Genomic DNA, 21,890 nt, shown 5'->3' on the forward strand with positions numbered 1-21,890 from the left:
TTCGTTTGGTCTTAACTTTCTTGTTTATGCTTCGATTGGAAAAGACAAGAGAAGGATATGGAGAAGTCCCACTCTTCAGAGCTCTGCCATAAAGCAGAGTGTAGGGGTGTAGAATGTTAAAGAGCATGACAGTAGAGGAGACACCATGGGGATAGTTATCAGAGGGGATACTTCCACCAACTCATTTCAATTAAACCACGTCTAAAGCTCAGATTCAACACTAACATGGGTCCTTAAAGGACGGGAAATGCATGAGAACTCATCTTATGAGAGTTTTTTGGGCATGCTTCTTCGAAGAAAGAACTCTAGTGGAGGCACACAGAGCATCATCAAAATCAAATGGATGCTTCATAGCATCCAACACAAACTATGCAACTCATCTATGCAATCTCACTCTAGCCAATAAAATCCACGCATTCCTACAAAAATACACATATATACTTAAATGATGCCTTTATTTGAAAATTAAAATATATATCATTATATAATATGGTTTTTTACCATCTTTATCCTAACTTAGAGTTTCTTTTATATATAAAATGTGATTTTTTTTTAAAGGGCGACAAACGAAAATCTCTATGATGGGTAAGTGTAAATTGCGAGTTACTTCTTTTAGCGGGAATTCAAACTCTTACCACTCCGCATGTAAGAGCCTTATTTTTAATGATACCAACCACTCGAATCAAGTGGTTGTGGCAAAAATGTGAACCTTTTAAATAGAATTTTTTTTAAGTATAATGTATATGGATATATATTTGATAATACCCACTCACACACATACATACTTACCATTTGTCTGTTGTGGGGACTGTTGTGGGGATAATTAGTATAATATTTTCATTTACTAAACTGACCAAATATTTGTATAAAAAATCCTAACAAAACTATTGTTTTTATTCAGTTTCCTAATAAATGTGGTGTAGTAGTAAGCACTTCTAGACCACTTCCCAGAATATGACAACGACGTATTGTTGTAGTTCCTATGATGCACTTAGTTATTTTATTAGCTTCTCCAAAAGAAATTCATTGGTTAGAAGATTTATGAGCAATTTCTCGTGCCAATTTAAGTTTTTAAATTCAAGTTATTTTAAAAAACCTTTTTGTTTCAATAAAAAAATATAATAAAATTATTATTTTATAGTAAAGAATTCATTTTTAAAGCCAAACAGTTTAGTACAGTGACATTAGTCTATTGCAAAAAGACTAATAGTGGTAACTTACAATTTTGACAACACTTATGGCATTTTGTAAAAGCCAGAATTGTTTTAAAAAATATATATTTTTGAAAAATGCAAAATATTTTGAATGGTTTATCCCCTTATCATAAAAATAAAAATATATTTAACTAATAATTTAGTTATTACAGTAATCAAAACTATAATTTCTTTTTGATAAAATGAATAAACTATATTTCATTAAAAAAAAAAGAAAATGTATATAAAAATATCTATTAGAAATTTGGTTTTATTTGATTCTTTGAGTGGCATTAACCAAGCGTTTCAACATGGTCATCAAAAATACTGTTTCATAATATTTATTTTAAGTTATTAAATAAATATCCATTCGCTAAGTATTTTTAGGGTTAATCTGATTCACACATAAGTACAATATAAATAGTATAACATAACATAAATAAGTGAAGTATAATGCAAATACTTATGTTATTTCATATTTGGATAACATTAAAAATAAAATAAAATTACCATAATATTTTTTGTATTATTCTAATGATCGATGATGGTAAAAAAAACTATCAAAGATGTATTTTCTTATCACTTATTTATTTTATAATTATACTTTACTTATAAATCAAATAAATTTTAAAATTATTGTTGTACTATCCCTTGTCTACTTTCGTGGATCAACCGCAATCAGTGAGTTAAATGACTGATTTAAAATTAATAATTTATAGATTTAAATTATTCATTGGTTTAAATATTTTATTCAGCGTAAATTTGAAAAGCGATCTTCATAATTTTATTTTAGATGAATCTATGACAAAACCATTTTTTTTTTTGTATTATCTTCAAATTCAGGTATATAAGAATTCTCATTTCTTTGCAATTATATATATATATATATTCAATTATATATATTAGGAAATATTCACAAAAATTAAAAAATAAAAAGAAATATTTGTATATTTAATTAAAAAATTAAGATTTATTTAAATAAATATTCCAATGAAGTGGCAAACCACTGAACCAGTCAAATGACAAAACCGTCCATATATATATATTACTATATTATATTAACCGTGAAGATTAAAATTAAAATACAGAGGATGCGTTATTAATTCCCCAACCCAAGAGTCAATTCTGATGAAATCAATGCTCAGTCGGTACAATATGATGGCTGGGATTTGTGAGAGGACTTAGATCAGACTAATAACACATCCCAAGAGAATCCAATGGCTGAGATGCAGAAAAGAAGTCGGAAGTATGCGCGTAAACATGACATGGGTGCGAGCGAGGAAAAAAAGAAAAAAAAAAGAAAAAAAAAACCTTGGGCGCATTTAGGAATATAAAAAGTCCATTAATTAATGAGAGACGGAAGGAGGGGGCCGACTGATAAAATCGATAGACATAGATTGTCAAACTGAAAGCAGCATCAAAACCCCTTCCTGATCCCTAACCCTAATTCGTCCAAACTACTCCTTTCTCCCCCTCCTAAAATCGAGTCCTTTGCGTCGCTGTTCCCCCAATTTGCAAGCCCATCACGACTATGGTGGTTGTTGCAGGAGGAGATCGGCATTACAGGTACATGACAAGATTACTCGTCTCCCAATTCGATCTACTAGACATGGTCTGCCATGATTTCCTTCTTACCGCGCTTTTTGCTGGCTTTTTACTCTGGTTGAATAAATACAGTGTCTCTTCTTCTCCTTTCGATTTGAATGCAAGGTTTATTTCTTTTCTTCTCTCGTTTCTCTCTTGTGATAAACATAAACTCCGGAGTTAATTATTATTTAATGTTTGGTTCTCATTGCCTTTGAATTTGAATTCGGGCGGGTGCGTTGTTTTCTTTGTTTAGTGAGTTTTCAGCTTTCATTTGATTCCTTGATCGGTAATGCCGACTGCTGCCCGTGGCTTATGTATTATATGTATCTATATTCAGTGTGCTGCAGTAAAAATGTGGTCTTTCTTTTTCACATTTGTTAATGTTGACTATATATATCATCAGCACATCAATGAGACATACTGGTAAAAAGGGGGCTTTTTTTTTTCTTCTTCATTTTTGGATAACCCAATGTTGTCGTGGTTAGTAAACTTCAATGGAGAAGTACATGAAACTGTAATTTATACCAGCATGCTAAGTTTGTTTTCGCTGAACAAATTCAGGTCCTTGTGAACATAAAGGACATTAACATCTAAGTTGCATCGTTTCTGTGTATTTAGTTTTTAATCAGTTAATTTATTTCATCACACAGATTGATGATCTAGGTTGATGAGGGCCGGGGATTTCAGAAAAGCTGTGGCATTTTATGGCATTTGGATCATCAGTGGATAATCATGTCAGTGCTCTCTTTGTCAGAAGTTCAATATATTGGGGAGCAGAATCCAGGAGTAAAGCCAATGGATGATGTTGTTGAAGAACACATGATGCTGCAAGTAGAGCATCCACAGCAAAGAGCTGTTGACAAACTAGCATTCACTATTCATGACAGGAAACAGATTGTACCTGACGATTATTATCAACGGAGAGCTTGTGATGTTGACCAACCAAATGATTCTAATGGGAATGTGGACACTCTGACCAAACTTGACTGTGCTCAAGGAAACTCTGTAAATGTAAATGGCTTCCTTGCTGCTGTGAACCCCTTGTCGAAAGTTAAATGTTGTAAACTATCACAAGGAGATGAAAGATTAAATAAAAGCACTGAGGGAAATACTAACTTCATAAAAAATAATTCCTTTTACCAGGAGGTTTGTGATCTTTCAAATGGTAGCATGGAGGAAGAAGCCATCTCCCTTAAAAATGAAAGCAATACAGACAAATCTGAACAACTCAAGGGGGAAGAATTGGCCCCCGTTTGTGTTTCACAAAACAATTTAGACCACAGCTACACTGGACGAGAACAAGGACTGGAGGTAGCGAGTGGTATTTGTGGAGCTTGCAACTATGTGGTACATTTAGTGGGGGACAGAGTAAATCAGACAAATGAAAACAAGGATGGTTCTCAGGTATCCAGTGACATGGACCTCCTCAGAAGTGCTACTTCTGATTCTTGTAGGGAGGAAGAGGACCAGAATACTACTGTATGTGAGCCATCAGATCTTGCCAGTTCAATTGATTATGAACAAGGCATTTTATCTTTGCAGTGTCAAGATTGTAAATCTTTCACTTCCAGCAAGGACTATCACCTTTCAAAGGAAAAGGTGGGTGACAAGGTCCAAGATAACAATCTAGTGGGAGAAATTGGCCCTTCAGGAGTGGAATTTCCTGCTGAAGAACAACCTGTCGCACTCTGGGTGAAGGTAAGCATAGTTCTGTACTCTAGTAAACATTAACTTTACATTTAAGTTGTAGCATGACCAGAGATACTTTACATTTAAGTTGTATCATTAACTCTAGTAAACATTAATTTTATTGGTTATCTCTGGAACAAAGATACTTTCTAAGGTATACTCCTTTAACAGACTTGGTTTAAGTTGCATATTACCATCTGTCTTGTACCACCACATCATGTTTGACTATATCAAACACGTAGATATCTAATGCACTTTTGCGTCATCCTAGTGTTGCAGTAACTTTGACATGTTACCAATTGGCATTTATGAACCCTGGATTGCTCTAATCACTTTAATTGTCGTTTTGTTATCATGAATGACTATGGATGTTTATGTGTCCACGCTGTTTTCTTTGCAATGCTTGGTTTCCACTAATTAGATGGATCTGACTGTGTGGTGGGTGGTTCTATTGGCTGCCTCCAACTTTGGATATGCTCTTTCATGTTTTCATTTCCCAGTGCTTGTTTTGTGTAGAACTTGTTTTTGTCATGGTTACTCAGTGAGGTAGAATCACTACACACTTATTCAATAATTGTTTTAACAATTTCAATTAAGTCATTCTATATTCCTTTTTAACCTTTGAGTTTGTTGGTGACTTATATTTATATTTATTATCATCCTCCTCCTGAAGCCTTTGAATTAACGAACCTTTTCTCTAGAGTGTGGGTAAGTCATGGTTGAATTTATTAGGGTTGTAATTTGGCCATTATTTTCTCATGGGATGTTCAAAATTGGCACATACCTATTTTTCTCTGTTCAAGACACCAGTTGGGTATTCTTTGAATGCTTTTTTTTCCTTAGCTCTTTGCCATCATGGCCCTTTGAACATATTTTTGTGTTACATTTGAAGTGCATATTTAGTAAAGTCCAATTTGGTTAATTTTATTTGTCATAACTGGGCGGTGAGTTTTTGTCCTTCAAACGCGTCAACTATTTTCTATTAGTTGCACCTTCAACCAGCATTGCCAGGACACAATTACGGCTGTGGAGTACCCAATTATCAAAGTTATAGTGTATGTATATAAACATGTATGGACGTACATGTGTGTATACATGTATATGTGTATATTGTATGTGCATATATATCCATGTCTCTGTGTATGTACATGTATATCCGTGTGCAAGTATAAGTATGTACATACATTTTTTATATGCATGGACGCTTTAATTACATTATCACCTGTTGTTTTTAGAGAAATAGAACTGCTGGCATGGTATTTAAATTATCATAAAATATAAAATGAAATAAAATTCCTAAAATCGTTAAAATTAACAAAAATTGCTAAGGATTAAAAATTTTAGAAAGCTGTGGAAAAATAAATAGAAAAAGATAAGTAAAATTTTTTTTATTATGGATTTTAAAAGATAGAGAAAGATAGAGGTAATTTAAAATGATCCTATCCAGAAAGACTTTAGAAGGGGAAGGGGTTAATGTAGGATCATGCGTGGAAGAAATTTATTTGCTTATTAACAAACAGCAACATGATGTATTAAACTTGCCTTTGTCAATACGAATAAAATTTAGACATCCTGTAGGAATTCTGCTATCCAGGTGCTTCCCATATCTCCTGAATTTGATTAAGATCCTTTGTACTACATTTCTTTATAACCCACAATCATGTAGAGAATTGCAAAGTTCTGGGTGTATTTTCTACTTCATTTATGCAGTTATGGTATATCTTACTGAGAAAACATTGTTATATTAAGGGGATGTGGAATTATCAGTAGCAATTTATGCTGTGGTTTGGCTAGATGAAAGTTTCTGAAAGTGGCGCTTACTCATAGCCATTTCCACCTGAAATGTAAACTAGTAGGCAAAAATTTCAGAAATCTCACTTTTTAGAGTTTCACCTTTTGTGGATTTCATCAACATCCAAATTCAATTCCAGCGTACCAAACAACTAAAGTAGCAGAAATGGCTCCCCTTGCATTACTTATCATGAGTCAATGCAACCAACCGCTCCCTTATGCAGAATGCAGTGTGAGATGTTGTACTTGAGCACAATACTCTTCAGGATGTGCAGTTATTAAAACTTGAAGAGTATGTATTAATTGAATTCATTAAATTTTTGCATTATGAAAATCAAATATCCATTACTTTAAGTTCCCTATTTTCATTCTTAAGCGTTTGCAATTAAATATACACTTCATCTATTATCATTTTATTCCACTATTTTTGCTTGTCTCATGAGTAGAATTTTGTTTGCTTTCATAATTCTCTCAATTCATTGTTGTTGTGTGAACTTGGATATTCATTTGTGTATTTTCAATCTAATTTCTCTTCCTTTTTCCTCAAGTGTAGTGGAGAGGGAAATGGCAAACCGGAATCCTATGTCCAAGGGTTGACTGTCCTTTACCAACTTTGAGGGCAAAGCCTACTCATGAGAGGAAAAATTACTTTGCAATTTTCTTTCCTCGTACCAGGACATATTCTTGGGCAGATATGCTACTTGTTCGTTCAATTGATGAGTTGCCAGAACCTCTTGTTTATGGTACTCATCGTAAATGGAGGAAGTTGGTTAAAGACTTGACTGTTCCACGCCGTTATATCATGCAAAAACTTGCTGTTGCGATGCTAAATATCAATGACCGGCTACATACAGAGGTCTCTTGCTATTTGCTTTGAAGATGTTACCATTGTCCTACTTTTTCACTATTCCCATCCTTGAGCTAATTATTCTTAAGCTACTTTGATTAAATTCTCATAGGCTGTAGTTGAGCATGCTCGGAAAGCTACAACATGGAAGGAATTTGCAGTGGAAGCATCTCGCACCAGAGATTATTCTGATCTTGGAAGGATGCTATTGAAGCTTCAAACTGTATACTTCTGTTCTTAATGGTGGCTAGAAAATGTGCCATTCATGTTTTTAATTCTTCTGCAAATTTCAGATTCACTATTCAAGCTCTTGAAAATTCTTTTACTATCTGTTTTGAAATGTTTTGCCTTATTGGCATTGCATATGGAGAGCTTTTTTTATGCATCGAGCTAGTTTGTATCTTATGGCTTTAATTTGGCAGCATATTTGTATAGTTTATTGTATGCCTGGTCAACTTCAACTTTTGTTGCTATTTCTGGCCTTCACTGCTTTGATTTCTGGTAATAATTTTTTGTTGATTGAGGTAACGATTTTCTTGTCTTACCTGCAGATGATACTCCGAGTTATGTAAAGCCAGCTTTGGTTGAATGCCTCTTTTAACTCATGGGCACAAAGATGTCAGAGTGTACACAGTGCAGAGACTGTTGAAATACTAACAGAGGTGCCTACCTTTTCTTTTGGAACATAATTATGTTGAAGGGAATTGGTTTGTTAACTGTCATTAATTTATTCTCTTTAATTTGTATGGCTGCGACATCATCATATTATGACTTTAGGGGGCCCTAATCCTATTGGGTCAATATAAAACTGGATGCTGCTAACTGAAAATTCAAGCTGTTTACTTTGATGTATCTTGTGAAATGCTTATAAATAAACATTATGTATCCTTTAACTAGCAATTATTTTATAAAATGTTGCTAAAATAAATGCTAGCAAATGAATGGTTCAAATAATTAACTTCTGAACTGAATTTCTTCAATTATTGGACCACCCTCCATTGGAAACAAAGCACTTATATTTGACATTTAGCATCGCTTCACCCCATTAGATGGTATGGCTGATTGTTTTTTTGATAATATGCCATTTCATTGTAGAACTCTGTTTGGTCAATGATGTGATCTAAAGTTTTCCTCTTCTTTATTCTGCTTTTGACACTTTTTTTTCCCCTAGAAATCGATATGTGTGTGTGTGTGTGTGTGTGTGTGTGTATTTTGAGTTACCTATTGAACTTCATGAATGAATGTAAATTTCCTTGCCTAAACCAGGAGTTATTCGATTCTGTTTTGTGGAATGAGGTGGAGGAGCTTCGGAATGCCCCTGTTCAACCAGATATAGGCCCTGAGTGGAAAACTTGGAAGCAGGAGGTCATGAAATTCTTCTCCACTGCATACCCAAGAGCTGGTAAATTGGACACAGAGCGGAAGAATGATGACAGTTCTTTAACTATGGGAATTCAAATTAGTAGGAAGCGTCCTAAGCTTGAAGTACAACAAGCTGATAAATCTGTTTCTGCAAGTTTATTATCTGAGCCCACCAAGTTGGATGCTGATTCTGGGCATTCCAATTGTCAGGGCATTGTAAAATATGTTCCAACAGGTGCCGCCCAGGATAATGTAATTCCTGGTCTGGCTGCTGTAGAAGGTTCTAGCACAATGAGTGACACTTTTAATGAGATCGGTGTTGAAGATGAAAGCATCCAATTTGCACAGGGTTCATTTGCAAGTGGGGCATGCAACAAGACTGCCATGGTAAATTCACATCATAGTCCTGATGCGATGAAATATAGGCAATGTTCAGCCTTTATAGAAGCCAAGGGAAGACAGTGTGGACGGTGGGCAAATGATGGTGATATCTTCTGTTGTGTGCATTTGAATTCTCGTTCTGTGGGAAAGCCTAATCAGGAAGAACATAACACTCCTTTGGAAGCACCAATGTGTGAAGGTACAACAACTAATGGCAACAAATGCAAGCATCGAGCCCGATATGGTTCAGCATTTTGCAAGAAACACCGTAGCCAGGAAATTAATGATCCCATGGTTGTTAATGATCTCTCATATTCCTGTGTTAATGAGCTCAAGAGAAAGCATGATCATAGCACTGCCCTGGAACACCTTCCAAGTCCGGTCACTATTTCTGAGAAAAATTTCGGTTGGGCTGGTGAGGCACAAACTTCTTTGCAAGAGAACCTGATCCCAGTAATGGTGGAAGAAACCTTGGATGAGAGAAATTGTTTAATGAAGAAATCTGAACTAAGCAGTGCTTTACCTTCTACTGCAAGTGCCACTAGTCTTGATTTACCACTGTGCATTGGACATTATGGCCGCATTAATGGTGAACAGTGCCTGGAGGTTGCTAAGAGACACACCTTGTATTGTGAAAAACATCTCCCAAAATTTCTCAAACGTGCAAGGAATGGGAAGAGTCGACTGGTATCGAAAGACGTATTTCTTGATCTTTTCAGGAATTGCTCTTCAAGGAAACAAAAACTATACCTACATCAAGCATGTGAACTTCTATATGGGTTCATGAAAAGCAATCTATCCCACCAAAAGGCAGTTCCTAAGGATGACAGCATGGGATGGGTATTATCAGAAGCTTCTGTTGATCAACATGTAGGGGAGTATTTATTGAAGCTGGTGTCAAGTGAGACGGAAAAAATAACTAGGATTTGGGGGTTTGGTGCAGACAAGGTTAACCAAGTACCTTCTTCCAAAGCTATAGTGCATGACCTTCTAGTTCATGATGGTGATCAGTCTGAGACGACTGTAAGGTGCAAAATTTGTACTGAGAAATTCTCTGACAATCAAAAACTGAGTTTACATTGGACTGAGATCCATAAAAAAGAATTGCGGTGGCTTTTTTTAGAGGGTTTGCTTTGTTCAATTTGCATGAACTCCTTCACAAACAGAAAAGTTTTTGAAACTCATGTGAAAGAGAAACATGGGATGCAATTCCTTGGACATTCTGTCCTGCTTCGGTGTATGTCATGCAATAGCCATTTTCCAAGTTCAGATCAGTTATGGCAGCATGTTCTCTCTTTCCATTCTTCAGAGCTCTGTCAGCAAGATCTCAGTCAACAGCAATGTAGGGTCGTGACTGAAGCTGATCAACCTGATTCTGAGCTGTGCAATAAGGTCTGCCAGGACAAGAGTGCCTTCGAGAAAGATGAGGGCTCCCAAAGATTTGTTTGCAGATTCTGTGGCTTGAAGTTTGATCTTCTACCAGATCTTGGCCGTCACCATCAAGTAGCTCATATGAGCCACTTTACATCGAAGAGGGGAAATAATCATCTCAGACGAGGTAGGCACTGCTATCCTAGACTCAAGCGAAGTTTTGATGCGGCTTTTAGAATTAAGAATCGCAGTAACTTGGGCACACAAAAGCAGTTTGAGTCTTCTAACTCAGTCATAGCTGCAAGGGCAAGGTTACAAACTCAAGCATCTGAAACAGCTAGTCTTGGAAGGCTGCTAGACTCTCATTGCTCAGATGTTGCATTGACCTTATTTTCTGAGATCCAGAAAACAAAGCCTCGGCCTAGTAACCTTGAGATTCTTTCTACTGCTCGCACTGCTTGCTGCAGGACTAGCCTCAGCGCTGCACTGAAATTAAGTATGGTTTGCTGCCAGAAAATCTTTGCTTGAAGGCAGCTAAACTTTGTAGTGAACTGAATACTCCAGTAGATTGGCACCTAGAGGGGTTTATTTGTCCCAAAGGATGTAGACCTCTTACACTGCCTCATTCTTTACCCCCTCTCAAGCCTGCTACTGGTCCATTCATCAAATCTTCTAGTCATATGGAGTTGGTGAATATTGCTGAGTGGGAGATGGATGAATGCCATTATGTTCTTGATTCAAAGCAGTTCATTTTGAAACCAGTTCAAAAACCCAAAAATTTTTTGTGTGAGGATTTGAGCTTTGGAAAGGAGCCTGTTCCAGTACGTTGTGTAATAGATGAGGGTCTTGAGAATTTTTTCATAATGAAGAGCCTGGCTTAGATATGCCATGGGAAGGTTTTTGCTTATGTTACAAAGAGGGTTATAGACTCATCCCTTGGTCTTGATATAGAGGTACATTTCTCCTTGGGCATTACTGCTAAATCTGTATCTCTAGTTGTACTTGACCAATGCACAACTGGTTGGGATCAATCCTTTTTCTTAAAATCAATTGCACATTTTTAATTCAATAATCCAATGCATTTTTCCCTGCATGGTAATATTTTTTTTTTCTTAATTTACTTGTGCAGAATTCACAGCTAGGATGCGCTTGCATAGGCTCCCAAGTGCTACCCAGAAAATTGTGACCATGTCTATCTCTTCGAGAATGATTTTGAAAATGCTATGGATATTCAGGGTGAGCCAATGCATGGTAGATTCCCATATGACGAAAAAGGGTAGAATAATTTTTGGAGGTAAAATTCTCCATTCTATTTTTTTGTAATTTTTCTTCAAAAATTGTGGGCCCACTTGTACATAGGCATACATGTTCAGAAGATGTCGAGTTGGCCACATTCTAGGAAGTCCCTTTTTTTTGGTAGTTAATTATTTGGACTTGAACCTGGTTTGAATTACACTTAATTTGTTTACAAGAGGCGTGCAATGATAAATTTCTGCCCTCACAAATTTATAAAATTGAAATTGCTGTCATTTTTCTTATAAATTCCGCCTTCACCCTCATGTTCAACTTCTATGATTGCTCTACGATTGGGAGGGAACATGTCTCATGGTAGTTACATATGGCTCTAACAATTGAAAACATAATGTTGACACATTCTAATTTGCGAATCTGCCTGTCCTTGATTCTCAGGGTTTTGAAATGTGTTTAACAAAGGTGGTGTTTTGGGCCTGCTGTGTTTAATATTTATTCAAATATGCTTTCTTGACAAATCCTGATGTAGGTTGATGTCAACACTGATGTGTTAAAAACCTATAGTAAGTTGAATTCTGACAGAAAATTCTTTTGTCAAATAACACATTGAAACTATTAAAGAATGTGTAGTGTGTCTGCGCATGATTGATTGTCATGGAAAGATATTCAAGGAGATCGAGGCATGAGTTGATTGTCTATCATCAATAGAAAGTTCTGGCTTAGCTTCAGAAACACCAAAAGCTCTTGCTTGTTTTTTTTTTCCCAGTAGTTTTCATATTCACTTGGTTAATTTTTGCAGGAGGGCTATCTTGTTTATGAGTGCAACTCCATGTGTAAATGCGACTCCTCATGTTGTAACAGGATCCTTCAAAAAGGGGTCCAAGTTAAGCTTGAAGTTTTTAGAACAGAAAAAAAGGTGAATTATTTTGCTCTCCCCTTTCTTGTGAAGCTTTGTTCTAATTTTCTGCTCTATGCTTGCAGGGCTGGGCTGTCAGAGCTGGAGAAACTATACATCGCGGTGCATTTGTTTGTGAATACATTGGGGAAGTTCTGAGTGATGTAGAGGCAAACAAGAGGGGACAGAGGTTCCACATTTGGCGACTATCTTAAATTCTAATTGTACCTCATTTTGTGTTTTCAAAGAACATTATTGATTTCTTCACTTTTTCATTCATTCAGGTATGATATTGAGGGATGCAGCTACTTATATGATATTGATGCTCACATTGATGAGGCAAATGGCTTGAGTGGAATGGTGCCTTATGTGATTGACGCCACACATTATGGGAATGTTTCACGGTTTATTAATCACAGGTAGTATGCATTATCTTCATGCTTTTGGTTTACTCCACACTTGTTGCAGAAGCCTGTGTTTTTTGGAAATCATTTATTAGCTCCTTTGATTCTAAAATTTTCATCATATTGGAAATCTTAATCCTTTTATTGTGTTATTAATGTCTGTGGCAGCTGTTCTCCAAACCTTGTGAATTATTTGGTGCTAGTGGAGAGCATGGATTGTCAACTTGCTCATATTGGTTTCTATGCAAGTCGGGATGTATGAACATTGCTCATCATTTTTGTGCTTTTGCTTGTAAACTTTGGAAATCATAATGACTTTTTGAATCTCATTGGTTGGTTTGCAGATTTCCATTGGTGAAGAACTTGCTTATGACTATCGATACAAGTTGCTGCCAGGAGACGGATGCCCATGCCTCTGTGGAGCATCGAACTGCAGGGGTCGTCTAAATTAAATTTTTCATTGTCATCGGCTGAAGTATATATATTGTTCCTGAAGAGATTGACTTTGATAAGTTGCTGTTCCTAGAGATTGGGGAACCATTGTTCCGAAAAAGGGTGATCCTAATCCAGATCTATTCAAGGATCTGTGTCCATATATCAACCTCAGGGGATTGACAAAGTTACAGCAGCCTTTAGTTTGTGTTCATAATGATTCAATTATTGTCTAGAGGCCTTCAAACTGGTGGCCTTTGTGTCCGACGAAAAAGAAGGCGCATGATTGTCCTGGTGAAAGCTGACAACTTTGACTTGTAAACAGATGCTCAATTTTAATATAATAATCTTTTTAGATTTATATCTGTTGTTGAAAAATGGCGAAGTTTGTCATGAAAACGACAAAGTACCCCACCCCAATATGGAAAAATCTAGTTGAAACATTTTATTGTGCTCTTCCCAGGTGAGCAGAACACGTTTTCAGAATAGTCCAAGGATGTTGTTGCCTTGGGAGTAATGTACCTTTGTTCAAAGATAATGCGAATATAGTAAAAATTGTCTGAAGAAACTAGAAAGTGAGCCAATCCTTATGGTACAAAATTGCCAAAGTCAATTATGAAGGCTAATAAGGCGAATGAAACCTCGAAAGAGTCAAAAAAACATGAATGTCAATCACCAAGAGAAAAGTTTCTAACAATCTAGTTACCAATTTAGTTCTTTGGCATAGAATCAGAAGGTGGTGGCCATTACACAACTAACTGATCACGGTTACACTACAGAGTAGTGAAGCAATATGCAGATATTGCCAGCACGTTTTATACATCCATTATTATTACAGCCTTAGACACAGAACACGCAGAATGCTAATGCTCCATTGCTGGATGAATTAGTGTATAATAAGAAATAGACCTTTCTTTGTCTTTGAAGCCTTGACAAACAAAACAGTGATAACCATAACAAACCATCAGTATTTATTCTCATAAATTATGGTATCGTTAGCTCGGATGCCATAAAAGCCACAACCCGCAAGTACTCTTCCAGAGTGGAAGGCACAGAACTCAACAGGGTTGGTGATAGGTCCAACAGGCCTGAACATACTCTAAAAATTATGCACAGATTCTTTTAGCACATCATATACAAAAATGAAAGTGACTACTCAATGAGCATATCATTTTCCCCCAAACTATCTACTAAAATCTTGATGGCGCACTTTCAGAGGAGAATGACAACTTAGAAACACCAGGAAAGCTCATTCGCTCAGTAGCCATTACTGGTCCAAGTCAAAGCTGTACAGTTGCAAATGCTGTGACTAATATCGGCTGTTGTCAATCACTTCAGGTGGCATGTTGAGATCAAAAGGTGCAGCAGCTCCAGCAACATCTCTTCTAGGCCTTTTCCGTGTGGACGAGCATCCACTCTCATCAGAACTAGAAGAGCCAGGAAATTGACTACCGGAATGCCTGCCTGTTCCAGTTGTTCCTATTTAACATGTTGACATTGTTTGTGTCAGCAATTTAGAGTCATGTTCTTAGTCGCATCAAATTTTAAAATTAAAAAAAATTGCAAGAGAAAAGAATGTGTTAGATGTATGTTTTTTGATAAGGACTTGGAGAGGAAAACAAAAAGAAATGGAAGGTGGAAGATCAAATAGTGGTGTGATAATTTTAGTACCGATTCCATTCACAGCCAAATCCCATCTTGCACAGCTCCCTTCATTATTGTTTTTCGTGCTCCTAAGACTTTGATCAGAATCCCAGCAAACGGAGAGTTCAGTCGCTCTCTCGAGGCCTTTTGATTTGTATGGGGCAATATTGTGGGTTGCACGTTGGAGAGGATAAAGTAGTTCATTCTCAATGCATTGGTACCTGCAGAATAATATTTTCACAACCAATGATACCAACAAAGTTATAGATGAAAGAAACACCGACTTCTTATTAGGGTTGACTTGTACCCATTATTGATGATCCTTTCACTCAAACAAAAGTAAGAAAGAAGGAACAGAAAAGAAAAGAGTGAGAGATAGAACTCACATTTGCTTGCATAGTTTATCAACAACGTTGGACAAATTAATCACATGACTCATTGTGTCCAATACCTCATCGTCACTGAAAGTCTGAAACTCCTTCTCTAAAAACATGGAAAGTTTCTCTACATTGGCCTCTAACTGTTGTTGCTGGTCCTCAAATAGGTTTTGCTTCATATCCCTTTCTTGAGGTGTCATCTCATCCTTGAAGAGCTCATCACCAAACATGTAAAATGCGAATGGATATGAATAAGAGAGCACACGCCTTGATCTGAAGAGCCGGTTCAACCCATTCATCACCCAACTATAATCTTTAATTTTGGATTGCTTACTTTCTGATACAGCTATTTTTTCCTGGATACTTTCCTTGAGATTGCTTTCTTGGTTAAGAGAATCTGTATGGGCCTTGTATCGGTTGTGATAATGCATATATCGATAGAGATCACGCCTAGCCCGTTCTGTCCTCTTAGCAATATCCTCTTTGAAGCGTCCACAACTGTGTCCAGCAATGCTCGACCAGGTATGGTCTCGTCCAGTAGCACCGCCACATAACCAACTGCATGGTGGAAATAAAATTTAAGTAATTGATCTTACTAGTTATGCTAGGCATACTGAAGGTAAACAAAAATATAAACAATTTAAGAATAGCCACTGATAGCTAAAACAGTGAATCCACATCATAATTGAATTCAAGTGACGGAACCTTTTTTTCTACCACGGTTAAAAATTTAGAAAGCAATTGAAGTGAAGGATCAGTGAAGTGGGTGCCGTAGAGCTTTTTGATCACTCAACATAAGTCTGGCCACCAACTCCCAAAAGAAAAAGGTGCAGGAATGCAAAAAAGAAAGAAGTACATTTAGTGTCAATAACATCAAGTATGGATGGTGTCATTGAGCACAAACAGAAAATATCGCTGGGATCATTGCAAGCAGCTTCGTGCAGGAATTCCAAGTGAAAATTTTTCCTTAGTTTGCAGACCACTAAGATGAACAGCTTTTCAAGAAAATGAACACGACAAAAATAGGAAAATCATGACAACAACTGATCAAGAAAGAAGTATATATGACAAACAGCATCCAGTAACCCACAAATCCTCCAAGTAAACAAAACCGCAACAGCATCTATAGTTCTAACCGACAAAAAAGTCTCAAAGATTCAAGAATACTCACCAAAAAGCTTGTCCACATATACATGCGACTAGATTGCAACCACCATTCTTTTCAACAGGCTTGTGACACTTGGGGCATGGCTTTGTGTTAACTGTCATCCAATTTACTGTTTCAGACTCATCCTGACATTTTCTTGTCCAAAGCTCCCACATCTGGCATGAACAAGGTGAGTGTGCTTCGGATAAGCAACTGAAACAAAATTGAATGCCACATGTACATTCCACCTCACAACAAATATCACCCTCGACACGTATTGCATTTCCACAATGCGGTATGCTGGGGCACCATTTGACTTTATTGTTGTCCTCAATATATGATTCAAGAAGAAACCGGTCAAAGCGATCTGCAATATCTGGATGTCTAGCACTGACTAGAGTTCGGACAATGGCTTCATCGCAAACAGCAGTGCATTTGGGAGCCATGCATCTAATTCGGCGACTTTGCCCATCATTTATTTTGACAATAAAATGTTCTGTCCAACCTGAACGTAAAGTGAACTAACATAAGCAGAACCACATATACACAAATGGTGATAAGAATGACAAGGCTCAAGTTTGCCAAGAAAATATACTATGTGTCATAATATTTAGAGCTGGAAAGCTGTAAAATGGACAAAATCGAAACTTACAATCGTTACAATAGGAGTGCCCACAATCCATCTCTGTCACTGAATTTTGTGTAACATCCTCAAAACAGATACTACAGTTTACTGTCTGCGATGAATTTAACAAGCCAATGACATTACTCTTGTCAATGATAGTCACTCCAGCCTCTGAAAACAATTTCTCTTTCCCCCTCTGCTCCAACAACTCAAATATCCTCTCCACATCCCAACGATAATAAATTAGGAGAGTTCGGGCATGCTGCTCGCTAAGAGCCAACAACTCCATCACCTTTCTCAAATCCTCTTTCTATACAACTCAACCAGTACCAATTTAAATACAAAACTCAGAAGTAGCACAATTAAACGATTTCCCCCAATTTCTCAAAACAAAATTTAAAAATAAAACCATTGGAAAAGATCACCTGTGCAGCCAAAAGAGACTCTTTCGTGATAACCTGAAAAAAATTCATGTGCCAGGTCAAATGCTAGAGTTCTCCCGCCGATTAACACAGAAATTGTAGAAATTATAGAACTTTTCAACATCAGAGATGAACAACCGAGCACAAGTGATCATATTGACAAAGAAATAAAAAACGAGATTTTATTTTTATCTTGTCTGATAGGGCAATTATTTGAGATTATAGATGATCAATCCATCGAGAAAACAGTTAATCATGAAAACAAAAAAAGAAATCAACACCAAACTCATTCGTAAAGATGAAACCATTAATTGAAAGGGAGAAAATGATCGAGAAGGCGCGTACCGAGGAGACGGACCAGTGGCAATCCTCCTCGTGCTGGGATTCGAGTCCCTGAAGGACGGTCTCCTCCAGAACGTCTTCCTCTCGATCGCTGAGATAGAAGCCGGACATGTCCTCTTCCTCCATATCGCTGGACGAGGCGTAGTCCTCCTCCTCCGCCATCCCTAGATCGGCCTAATGGAATCCAATCAGCAAAGGATGAGGCTTTGTAGCTCGATCGTGGCTGCGATCCTTGTAGCCAAGGGAGTCTGGGAAGTCTTGGGAGAGAAGGAACGACGGGACAACAAGAAGAAGAGGCGATAGAGATGAAGCTTTGGGTAGAGACGATGAACTCACTCTTTCTTCGTCTCTTTCTTTCCTTTTCTTTTTTTACCTCCTCGTATATATATATATATATACTTATTTATTTATGTATATATATCGAATTCTTATATATATATATATATTTATTTATGTATATATATCGATTTCTTATATATATATATATATATTGAAGGATTTGCATAAAAATCCTTGTTCCTTTGCCATATTTACAAACACTGTTTGGGCGTCCAGTGCATTTAGAGCCCAGCCCAACGGACCAATTTGGCAATTTCTAAGAATTGCATTTACTTCCCTTTATATAATTTACCATCTGATGACTTTGATCATCATAAAAATACCGAAAATACGCTCTATAATATTGTACCACATCATAAACACTAAAAAATATAGTGATTATATAAACAAAACAATCATTGGATAATGATTCAAACGGTTTTAAATCAAACATCCCTAAAAAAATAATAATTTAAGAACTTTAACTATATTACATTTTGCCTTATGCATATTATACATGTGTAAAACGCTGTCCAACCATGAACAAAAAGTCATATATATTGTTTTTGGTGTTTATAACTTTTGAATTGAAAAAGAAAATATAATACATTTCTAAAGCTTGCCGATTTGTCAAGCATAGTCTCGAATTCTTGCTAGTAAAAACACTCTCCAATCAGGGTTCTTGCTAGACTCATCACCAATTCTGGACAACGTCAACCTGGAAGCAGCTTCATCTCAATCTACTTTCATCTTGTCTCTTTATCTTAGTTGTTGGTAGTTATTTTTATTAGTTCTTCTTCCTCACAACCAATGCCATCTATCTTATAATCTCTCTTACTTTTCTTTTTTTTAATTTCATGCTTTTTATTTTAACTTAATATATATGTACTGAGGTTCGTCCTCAGTCCAGTACATTTCTTTCTATTTCTTTTTAATACAAGATTAGATATTTGACATATGTCATATATATTTTAACGGTCAAAATTTAAATTTCACCAAAATCCTGTTATTTCAAGTTAAAATTCTCTTTTTAAACTTGGTTTAGATAAAAAAAATAGTCTTCCTAAATTTTTTATTAAAGCATTAATCTTTGAATATGTTTCAACTACCTCTTTTTATGAATATATATATATATATATATATAAAAAGAAAAGATGATAGAAATTTGGTATCTTAAAAAATATAATTTGTTGCATACCATAAAAATAATAAATTTTGTTTTTAAAATTAAAAAAATAATAATAAACACCTAAAAGTCTGTTTATATATATATAACAAGAACTTAATATCTAGATTGGATTTTGGTAGAATTTTAATACTAGATTTCCAAAAAATCAAGAGTAAAATAGAGCTAAAACAAACACTGTAAAAATAAAAATTTAGTGAAGTTTGAATTATGGCCATTGAAAGCATATATATATATAACACATGTTAAACATCTAAATTTGTATTAAAAAAAACTAGAAGAAAATATACGGATTGTAGCTTAATAAGCTATGTACTTTTATCCATTTTATCAAAAATAAATACATAAATACTTATTGTAAATTTTTTAAAAAAAATATTTGGCAGGTGAAGAGTATGTCCTTTGCTTTATTCAGTGCTATGTTAATTAGAGAATAACCAGCTCGTGATCTCTTCGTTTAACAAAGGTATGTTTCATCCACTTTTATTTATATACGTATATATATATATACACACACATATATTATATCATAGTTTCATATGATAAAAAATATCCACTTTTATCCACGTTTTGTTTAATTTTTGGATTTTTTTTTCTTGTAAACCAATTACTAAGTGCATAAACGGTAACTTGCTTTAATGACTATGTTCTGGATATTTGTTTATATTTTTTTACAAATAATTGTTATTTTTTTAATAATTTTTAGGACGAAAAAAATTAATTGAATATTCTTATAAAAAAATTGAGATCGAAATTCACTCTTCTTTCTATTCATCCATTTTATTAAGGTTAATAATATATTATTATTATTAATGTATTTAAGTTGGGATTTTTAATTGGTAATTAAGAGAAGAGTACATTAACAACTTTCCATAATTATAATGAGTATATTTTTCTCATATTTTTTTATTGACTCACTCATTGATGATTATCAAAAATATATATATAAAGTAATATGAAAAGATTATCTTCTCTTTTGGTGTGAGTCTTTGTTTAGTCATTCCGTTATTATTATTTGTCGTTTCGTATTTATCATTTTTATTTTTATTAATAAATTTTTAGTTTATTCATCTGTTTAAATAATAATAATAAGTGACAACTTAAATCCTAAAAATAATTTGCCTCGTAGTGGTTTATTCATTTTTAAAAGAAAACAAAAAAATAAATAAATAATTTGGCAAAGTGCATACATGTCACACAATTTGGAAGCCGCCATAATTTGAGGAGTGAAGGTAGTAAATCCGAATTGGACAATGGAAGAGACGTGCTTGAATTTATTATGGTAAATGTAATCCAAAGCAAATATTTCTATCCTTAGATAGATTACTATTCATGAAAATAAAATAATTTTACTTGGGCCTTAAGTTTCAAAATCTTTAAAGTAATTTCTCCTATTCATACCATAAAAAAGGCTAGCCTATTATTGTGGTTTCATCTTTCATGATGACTTTCCTTAACAAAAACAAAATCTCTTAATTTTGTCAATAATTTGTAATCACAAAAATATATATTTATTCCAAGTTTCCTTCTTTTTTTTTTCCTTAAAAATTTCTCCATCATTTATGTTTCATATATTATATAGCAATATACATGTTTAGGTCCTGCCATATATATAATTAAACACATTATATATAGCCATAGGAATATATTGTTTTTCATGCATAGCAAACAAACATTGAGTGCATGCAAGGTGAAGAAGGCATGATGGAGGCAAAGATGGATATGAAACAGAACCAGAAGCAGAAGCAGAAGCAGAAGCAGAAGCAGAAGCAAAATCAAGGACGGCAGAAGGTCCCAATAAAAAGAATAGAGAAGGACACAGCCCGGCAGGCCACCTTCTCTAAGCGCCGGAAAGGGTTCTTCAAGAAAGCCAATGAACTCGCCGTGCTGTGCGGTGTTCAAGTGACTGCACTCGCCTTCTCTCCTGCTGGCAAACTCTACAGCTTCACCGCCAACACGTCCCTTGATGAACTCATGCATCGCTGTATAGCAAATGCCGGACCTTCTGATCTTCATTATCAACAACAACAACAACAACAACAACAACAACAACAACAACAACAACAAGAGCAGCAGCAGCAACAACAAGAGCAGCAGCAGCCCTGGGACATGGTGGGCATGAATATGGATGATCATCTGGGACAGGTGGAGATGATTAATTATGATGATGAGTTTTGGAATAATTGGTTAAACGAACTCATGACTGATGAAACTCTCAACCTTCCTCCTCTTCCTGATCTTCTTCTCGATCCTCCAACTGGCTCTTCGTCTCACCATCTTTGATTCATTCATTGATCTCTCTTTCATATTGATCGTTTTAGTTATATATATATATATATATATATATATCTACACACACACATGACATATGGAACCCCTTTTCATAGGTTATTGTTTGGTTTAGGACGCATAGCTTCATAAATATGTTTGCTTTTAATTATTAGAACTGATTCTCATGCATGGAACAAAATTTCATATTCATGAGTACTGATTAATGCTAGTGTTATCTATATGAAGCTTATAAATTTTTATAAGTGTGTAATATGCATCCTTTCACCTTCATTAATAAGATTTATTTAATTACTTATTATCTGTCTTTTTTTAATTTGAGTGGGTATAACGTCAC

The 21,890-nt window shown here is 35.4% G+C and overlaps 3 protein-coding genes across 3 annotated transcripts; 2 read left to right on the top strand and 1 right to left on the bottom strand.

The window, feature by feature from the left end:
- Positions 1 to 2,568: 2,568 nt before the first annotated feature.
- LOC120274908 (histone-lysine N-methyltransferase SUVR5-like) lies at positions 2,569 to 13,470 on the top strand. Its single transcript, XM_039281449.1, is given in 14 exon segments — positions 2,569 to 2,759; positions 3,431 to 4,478; positions 6,814 to 7,116; positions 7,220 to 7,340; positions 7,530 to 7,608; positions 7,682 to 7,769; positions 8,374 to 10,705; positions 10,708 to 11,042; positions 12,002 to 12,035; positions 12,160 to 12,387; positions 12,452 to 12,557; positions 12,652 to 12,786; positions 12,940 to 13,027; positions 13,116 to 13,470. Coding segments are annotated over 13 exon segments (4,923 nt in total). The 5' UTR covers positions 2,569 to 2,759; positions 3,431 to 3,512; the 3' UTR covers positions 13,224 to 13,470.
- A 678-nt stretch (positions 13,471 to 14,148) lies between these two features.
- On the bottom strand, positions 14,149 to 18,122 carry LOC120274760 (probable E3 ubiquitin-protein ligase ARI2). Its single transcript, XM_039281290.1, has 7 exons — positions 17,764 to 18,122; positions 17,422 to 17,454; positions 17,024 to 17,306; positions 16,396 to 16,876; positions 15,234 to 15,782; positions 14,875 to 15,068; positions 14,149 to 14,682 (listed from the first exon to the last, which is right to left on the bottom strand). Exons 1-7 carry the CDS (start codon positions 17,920 to 17,922, stop codon positions 14,513 to 14,515), a joined length of 1,869 nt encoding a protein of 622 aa, XP_039137224.1. The 5' UTR covers positions 17,923 to 18,122; the 3' UTR covers positions 14,149 to 14,512.
- A 2,846-nt stretch (positions 18,123 to 20,968) lies between these two features.
- LOC120274910 (protein TRANSPARENT TESTA 16-like) lies at positions 20,969 to 21,547 on the top strand. The gene is made up of 2 exons (XM_039281450.1): positions 20,969 to 21,194; positions 21,333 to 21,547. The coding sequence occupies exons 1-2, from the start codon at positions 20,969 to 20,971 to the stop codon at positions 21,545 to 21,547; spliced, it is 441 nt and encodes a 146-aa protein (XP_039137384.1).
- The last annotated feature ends 343 nt before the right edge of the window (positions 21,548 to 21,890 follow it).

This window comes from Dioscorea cayenensis, chromosome 13, assembly GCF_009730915.1.
Source record: "Dioscorea cayenensis subsp. rotundata cultivar TDr96_F1 chromosome 13, TDr96_F1_v2_PseudoChromosome.rev07_lg8_w22 25.fasta, whole genome shotgun sequence".
In the NCBI taxonomy this organism is placed as follows: Eukaryota; Viridiplantae; Streptophyta; class Magnoliopsida; order Dioscoreales; family Dioscoreaceae; genus Dioscorea; species Dioscorea cayenensis.